Below are 8,291 nucleotides of genomic sequence, written 5' to 3' on the forward strand. Positions count from 1 at the left end.
AATAATTGGGTCTTGCGATAAATTTTGATAACCTTGCATGTTAAGACAAACCCTTAGAGGTAGATTTCTAGGATATCCTGGAATAGCCTGAGCAGTTGGAATTGGAATTCCATCAGGATAGCCAAGGTGAATCATAACGGGTTGAGGTTGAACAGGGACTTGATAAGTATGATTGAGGTATCGTTGAATCTGGAAAGGTTGAGCTTGACCCATTTGACCTATGCAATATTTCCCCTGACTAGGTTGCACTTACAAAGGTTGACCTTGAACAAATTGACTTTGAATAGGCTGGCTTTGAAAGAATTAACCCTCAAAAGGCAGGTTTTAGAAAGTTTGGCCTTGAAAAGGTGGACTTTGAAAAACTTGTCCTTGAAAAGGTTGAACCTGATAAGATTGACCTTGAAAAGGTGTTTGCATTGCTCCAACAATAGGTTTCCCAGAACAATTTGATAAGCAGAAGCCCGCAGGATTGCCTGAATAGTCTAAGGAATAGATATTTGAGGGGTTACTAGAATGATAGTTTGTGATACTCTTGGAATAGGTGGCCTGAATAGTCTAAGGAATAGATATTTGAGGGGTTACTAGAATGATAGTTTGTGATACTCTTGGAATAGGTGGCTAAGAAAAACTTGGAAGCAATTGTGAAGGAGTTGTTTGAACAGAGGTCTTGGGTGAACTTTGAACAACTCGTTGAATCGATTGTTGAACAGGTTTTTGAGGAATCTCTTAAACAAGTTGTTTTTTAGTTGCATATAAAATTGAACAATCTAACTATTAAATAATTTAAAAAAAAAATTAAATTTAATTATAAAAATTTACATTTTTATGTTTAAAACATATTTTTAAATATAGTATATTTAAAAAATTGAAATATTAAAAATATATAAATTACAAAACCCAAACTTACCATTACAAAGAATTACCATTCCCAATTTTTGTATTAAATTTCATATAAAATAATAATAAAGAAACCAAAACAATATAACATGAAAATAAAAAATTGAATATGAATCACAATTCAAAATGATAATAGAGACTTTTAAATGCCACGCCATGGAGGATGTGTGACCAACCCCTTATGCATTTGTGCCTTCCATTGGAGATCGGTAGTCCTTAAATTATAAGATATTTTAAGATAGAATAAGATATTTTAAGATATTTGAATTTCTAGAGATTTGATCTCTCTAGTTATAAGATATTTTAAGATAGAATAAGATATTTTAAGATATTTGAATTTCTAGAGATTTGATCTCTCTAGGAGCTTGGTAAATCTCGAATTAATAATATAAAATTATTATTTTAACATAAGATTATTTTTATTTTTATTCCAAACATTATACCTAACAAAAATTGATATAAAAATTAGTAATCTAGATTTTTAATTTAACATAGAATATTTTTTTAACAAGTCAAAATGTTTACACTACAAAACAATGTCTTACATATTAAACTAAAACACCTTTCATCACAATAAATATTTATCATATATTTAAATAATAAATAAATAAAAATAAAACCTTATCATTATTAAATCTAATCTTAAAATACATGTAGAAATAAATAATAAACCTTTTTACCTTGAAATATCATATCTTAAATTACGTTGAAATAAATAATAAACTTTTTTATATTAGAATTTCACGGAATTAATGGTACACCATATGGGCTTTCAGATTTGTCGTTATGGTCTTTTCGATTTGTCCGGTCTTTCCCATTTGTCCTCCTATTGTCAAAGAAAAAAATAAATAAATAGAGGGGTGGTTTCTTTAGTTGCAGATGACATGGGAACAGTTTAACTATTAGATATTAAATAAAAAAGTATATGTTCGAAATAAATAACTAAAGTGAGCAATTTAAGAGATAGAGAAAGAGAAATTGTTTTTCAGTTCTATATAAATTTATTTAATTGTTATATATATATTTTTTCTACTGAATTTAATTATAAAAATCTGCATGAAATTGTATAATTTTTATATTTAAAATGCATTTTAATACCGTGTTTTTAAATTCTTTTGAAATGTTCAAAATATATAAATTGCAAAATCCAAATTTATCATTCTATAAAATTTTATTAGATTTGAAAAAAAATTAAAAAAAAATATTACATGAAATTAAAAAATGCCCCAACAACAAAAAAAAATGCTAAGAATCTAACCATCATTTTTTAAAAAAATCTGGCAATAGCAGTGTTTCAATACTGTTTTTGTTTCTGTCTGTTGAAATAGATTAATTAACACCATTAAAAACCCATAAAATAGCCAAAATCTTGAAACTGCCCAATCCTATTAAAATCTCGCCAAAAATTCTATAATTTTAATTTTCAAGACAAATTGGAAACCTTATCAAACTAAGGCTTTAAAAAATTGAATATGAACCGCAATTCGAAAAGGTAACATAGACTTTTTCACAAATCAAAACGGTTTAAAAGCCATGCCATGGAGAACCCTCATTGGATGCCTGCCTTCCGTTGGAGATGGAGGAGTCCACCTCCATGAACCTGTCCTTAAATTATAAACAAGCGCTACTTCTGGTTCCAGTTTGGCAATGTAACAGTTCCACCATGGTAAGAGGCAGAGGTGATCCCCCACCCCTATGCAATCAAAGCATTCATCCATGCTGGGCAAAACGTTAATCCTAAAATCCTCCCACGGCGGTCTCCTACTCTCCTCCAACCTCATAGTCTTAAAGTCCTCCCATATCGATTCAGGCACCCTTGCAATCTCCTTCCACGTCCAGGGCGATGAACCGATTGGGGCGCGGCGGTGGTCACTCTCAAACTCCCAAATACGAATCCCTTCTCTCATTGCTGCAACGACGAGTAACCGCGACCCGCATGTGACAAGCCGAGGTGAGGAGAGGCGATCATTAAGCAACTCTTCAGGGAAGGGCGCAAGAAGTAGGGGCACCGGCGTTTCTGCGTCTCTAGTAACATTTGACGGCATGCTGAAACCCACAATACCCAACGGTTCCTGAGGAAGGTGCCCTAAAATGTAGAACGCACCATCGCAATAAACCATCCGGCGTTTGACTGTAAAATTCTGTACCTCGAAGAATCTCAAGTCAGGCGGAAGACGTCCGGCGATATTCCATGTAATTTCACTGGAATCGTAGAGTTCCACTAAACATCCTGCCGCCCTTTCGGCTTGCCCCAACACCACCACTTTAAAATTGTCTTCCGGTTGCCCGTGGCCATCAACCACGATTGACTTATCGATAATGGTCGTTATCAATGACATGGGGGCAAGGTTGATGAAAGTCCCCGTATAGGGATTGCAAACGCGAATATCGGGGCGCATATACCTTCGTAGAAGGATCTTGAAGTTCACCAAGAGTAGGCTTGCCGCTGATGATCTACAGGTGACTGTAACAGCGCCGACGCGGGGCCCTAGTTCCTCTGTTAGGAAACCAAGGGAGAAGCAGGGTTTCCATGTCCATTTGTAGAAATCGAAAGCCAGACAAGGAATTTCCGCACTCGAATAGCAGAGTAGCAAACATGGCTGCCTGTTGCTGGGTGTCTCTGCCCATATACTAGTTAAGAAGTATTTAGATGAAAGGATGGCGTTCCATTCTTGGCACACTCTCCGATACCTGTAGACAAATTCTGCGGGTAACCACGCAAATATATTCCTTTGCAAGTCCTCAGGAATATCGTTCCAGTGAAAATCAGCAGCTTCCCTTTCCATTTTTGTTTTGGTGGTGCAACTGTTTTGAGAAACTAAATGTTTTTAGGATTAATTGAACTAACTAATGTAGTTCATCCTCAGAATAAGGTGAAAAATCATACAATCTTTAAGAATAAATAACAGGAATGCATCATAGCCCAAAACTAGCAGTTGAAAATTAGCGGTTGAAAAACTAGCCGTTGAAAACTAATGGTTGAAAAACTAGCAGTTAAAAACTAGCGGTTGAAAATTAACGGTTGAAACTAGCGGTTGAAAACTAACAGTTGAAAAACTAGCGGTTGAAAACTAGCGGTTGAAAAACTAGCCGTTGAGAACTAACGGTTGAAAAACTAGCAGTTGAAAACCTAGCAGTTGAAAACCTGCGGTTGAAAACTAATGGTTGAAAAACTAGCCGTTGAAAAGCTACCCACGGAGATTAGTTAAATAGGTAAATAGAAATTCTAAAAAGTTAGAATGGAATTATTTATTATTTTAGTTATTTTAAATATAGTTATAAATTAGTTGTTTGGATAAATAATAGTAATAAGTTGTTAAGAAAGTTAGAATAAGTTCTTTAATAAAAGGAGAATGGGAGATTATATAATAATAAAATAAAAATAATTGTTATATAATTTTAATTAATAATGAGTTTATAAAGTTAAGAGTAGTTAAGAGTAGGATTCAAAATATTCTAAAAGGGATAGGAATTATTTGTTATTATAGATTTAATAATAGATTAGTATTGTTAAGAATACTCCAAAAATTAATAAGATGGTTAAGAATAACCTATAAATATCACTAACAACAGTGGTTAGGAGATTATAAAAATATTAAATACCAATGAGGTTTAGATCTATGATATACTATAAAGAATTTAAGGTAAAGAAGATTTAAGATTTAAAATATTATATGTTAATGAAGCAATGAGGTGTTAAGAGTTAGATTCAAAATATTATATGCTAATGATGCAATTAAGAGTTCAATAGTATTAATTATGTTCAAATAGGGTTAGGAAATGAATAAAGATAAGGGATAATATATGCTATCAATATATAAAGAAAATGAGAGGAGGGAATTTACTTTAAAATAAAGTACTTAGAGATTGAGAATTATTATAATTATGTTAAATAATAATAAGGTAAAATATATAAAGTAAAGGGGGGTGAGGAGGGACAAAAAATACAAGGAAGACAAAGACAAGAGGATCATAAGTAGAGGGTTGGAATCCAAATCTTACTCTCCAACCATCCTCTCTGTTGAGATTTCTAGCATTCCTTTCAATTTCGATCACCTGCCAAAGCTTCCTATGGTGGAAATAATCAACCCTAGCAATGACTTTGGAATCCTTAATACAAACATGGTGTTTGGATTTCTCTACATGCTCAGCCAGAGCCGAAGAGCGAGAACGATTGTGTCTTATGTATGCAGCGTGCTCATGGATCCTCTGGTTAATTGATTGACCCGTTTCTCCACTATAAGGAATACTGCGGGAGCATGGAACAAGGTAAACTCCTTTCATGTCCTTTGGGTCGATAGGGTCCTTAACCGAACCAAGAGATTTTCTAATGGTCCTTAGAGGTTTGAACAAAGAGGACACATTATTCCTTCTAAGGATATGGGTAATCCTATTTGTGGTCCCTTGAATATACGAGAGATGAACCTTCGAGATATGATCAACAAAAGGTCCTTTACAGACTCTTTGAAAGGTCTTGAGGCTCTGAGTTTTGTTGTACCCATTAATTTTAAAAAATTCAAGGAGATGAGATTTTCCCTGCTCTAGGTGGTTTTCGTTAGAGATTCTCAAAACCCGGGTAGCCAAGGTGCTGAGAACACCAAATTTTTTAGCAGGAAAACAATGAGAGCCAGCATGAAGGTATTGTTCCGTGTGAGTTTTTTTGCGAAAAATTTGGTGAGAAACGAAACCATCATTCATTATAGAGAGGAGAATGTCAAGGAAAGGAAGGCATCCATCCACCTCAACTTCCATCGGATTGGGAATTAAGGTGGTTCAGATACAGATCCAACTTCTGAGGACCATGGGGCCAGATGATGCAAGTGTCATCAACAAACCTATTCCACTTCTTAGGGCGAAATTGAGCTGAGGCTAAAGCCTTGGACTCAAAATCTTCCATAAATAAGTTAGCAACAATAGGGGAAAGAGGGGAACCAATCGCAACACCGCATGTTTACTCATAGAATTCACCGTAGAAACTAACCCTGGGCTATGATGCATCCCTGCTATTTATTCTTAAAGATTGTATGATTTTTTCACCTTGCCCTGAGGATGAACCACATTAGTTGGTTCAAAACGTTGACCAAATCTTAATGATGTGATTAATCTGAAAGACATTTATCTACAATATGGATAACAAAAGTCTCATATAAAACCGAATTAGTTGTGCAACCGAATTTAAGCGATGGGGAAGCTGCAATGAAATCATTTTATGTATGGATGGTCATGACCCATACCCTTTGATCAAGAATTCACATCTTTTAATGTTAATTAAAATTGTTAATTATATATTTATTTAAGGTTAGGTTATTGCAATGATAGACTATTCTTAGGTGGCCTTATAGATTATTTTTTAATCCATTTGTAGTCCTTAAAATATTATTCATGTACTACTAATAATAATAGAGTCATCTTAATCTTTCACTTTCTCGAAGTGTTATAATCACTAAAAACATTTATAAGGAAGTTAAGTGTCTCTTTGGCTACCGTATCTAAAGTTTTTAGAATTCCATATGTGAAGTTTCATTTTCACTAAATAAATATTATGGGAAAATTATAAAAAAATGTACTTAGTTTTTTTTAAATGTTTATGCATTAATTATTTGTAAGTGATCTCATAAACTATTTTTTAATCTGGTAAATGTTAAAATATTATTCATGCACTAATAATAATAATAGAGCCATCTTGATCCTTCACTTTCTTGAAGTGCTATAATCGCTAGAAATAATTATAGGGAAGTTAAGTGAAACATATAACTTTCACATTGTTTCCTTCGCTACCGTGTCTAAAGTTTGTAGGATTCCATATGTGACGTTTCATTTTCATGGAAAAATTATAACAAATGTAATTAGTTTTTTTAAATATTATTTATGCCTTAATTATTTTTAAGTCATCTCATAAACTATTTTTTAATATCGTAGACATTAAAATATTATTCATGCACTAATAATAATAATCAAGCCATCTTAATTCTTCACTTTCTTGAAGTGTTATAATCACTAAAAACAATGTCACTTTCTTGAAGTGTTATAATCACTAAAAACAATTATAAAGAAGTTAAGTGAAACATATAACTTTAACATTATTTTCTTGGCTACGGTGTCTAAAGTTTGGAAGATTTCATATGTCAAGTTTCATTTTTACTAAATGAACATTATGGGAAAATTGTAAAAAAAGTAACCTTTTTTTATAATTAACATGAAGTAATAACAGATTATTATTAATAAATATTAAAAATATGAAAAAAATAAATTATATATATATATATAATAATTTGAAAATTTATATTGTTGTGCCAAGAGCGAATTCTACAGCCTAGTGTAAGTATGTCACGTTCTCAAAAAATAACAAAAATAATTTTGGTCAATCTTAAATTATATACAACTTTTTAATCTTATTAATGGACTAAGATTAATTATTAAAATATGACTATGTATTTGAATGAATAGTAAATTATCTCATGTGTATAATAATTCCTTTATCATATAAGTGAATTTGAATGGATCATAAATTTACCTTTAACAATATTTTTTTTACCACATTAAAATCCCAAATTAAGCAAAAATTTAGACATTTTTACTCTTTACTAAAGCCAATGACATTTCTTAAATCAAAGGAAAAAACTTAATTCAACACAAAGAATCTAAAATCTTGCTCCAAAATATTTTAATATTTATTTTAACTAAACATTTGTAAAATAAATTTTTAAAAGGAAAAGCCATACCCTAGGTATATTTTTTTTCCAAGGAAAAAAGCGAACTTTTCATTAAACATAAAAAGTTACAAGTATATGCCAAAGGCATTCCGTTTGCTGTATGAAGAACTCATAGAGCTGCTACAAAAAGAAACAGTCCTTTCTGTATCTCAAAATCTGGCTTAAGGTCAGCTGAAGAACGTAAAAATACAGTTACGTTTTCAGCCCATTAAGAACTAAGAACAGTCCAAAAGAAAGTGATCCATCTGGTTATGTCCATTTACTATTTCCTGGGCCTCCTCTTAAGAGGAAAACAACCCAAAACGAAAATAGAAACGACATTCAACAAAAAACTGTGGCGATGTTTGTCAACAAGTAGTTCAAACAAAAAACAGTAAGTTCCAATTGTTTATGCAAAAACATAAGAAGACTATATAACTGTAAAGATAGGAAATATTAAGAGTATGGAGGTTGATCTGACACACGGATCTGTCCCTGATCTTCTTCCACTACTTTCCAACTGCCCATAACTTGCTGTATACCTTCTTTAGAAAGGTTGTCCGCTGCAACGTTTCGCTCCCTGTAGATGTGGCAGATTGAAAACACATTAAAAGAAATCTTCAAGGACATAATTTCTTCTAGCAAAGGTCTGAGCATATAACTGTGACATCTACTTTGACCATTGACCCAATTAATAACAGA

The 8,291-nt window shown here is 32.4% G+C and overlaps 1 protein-coding gene across 1 annotated transcript; it reads right to left on the reverse strand.

The window, feature by feature from the left end:
- Positions 1-2,411: 2,411 nt before the first annotated feature.
- Positions 2,412-3,683, reverse strand: LOC149163579 (F-box only protein 6-like). The gene has a single exon (XM_089429179.1). The coding sequence runs from the start codon at positions 3,681-3,683 to the stop codon at positions 2,412-2,414; it is 1,272 nt and encodes a 423-aa protein (XP_089285305.1).
- Positions 3,684-8,291: the final 4,608 nt, after the last annotated feature.

Source organism: Pinus tabuliformis, chromosome 5_1 (assembly GCF_031772625.1).
Source record: "Pinus tabuliformis cultivar Carrire ecotype Pingquan chromosome 5_1, CPIR1, whole genome shotgun sequence".
In the NCBI taxonomy this organism is placed as follows: Eukaryota; Viridiplantae; Streptophyta; class Pinopsida; order Pinales; family Pinaceae; genus Pinus; species Pinus tabuliformis.

Coding starts and splice junctions, on each gene's coding strand:
- LOC149163579 (XM_089429179.1), bottom strand. CDS start 3,683: ATGGAAAGGGAAGCTGCTGATTTTCACTGGAACGATATTCCTGAGGAC.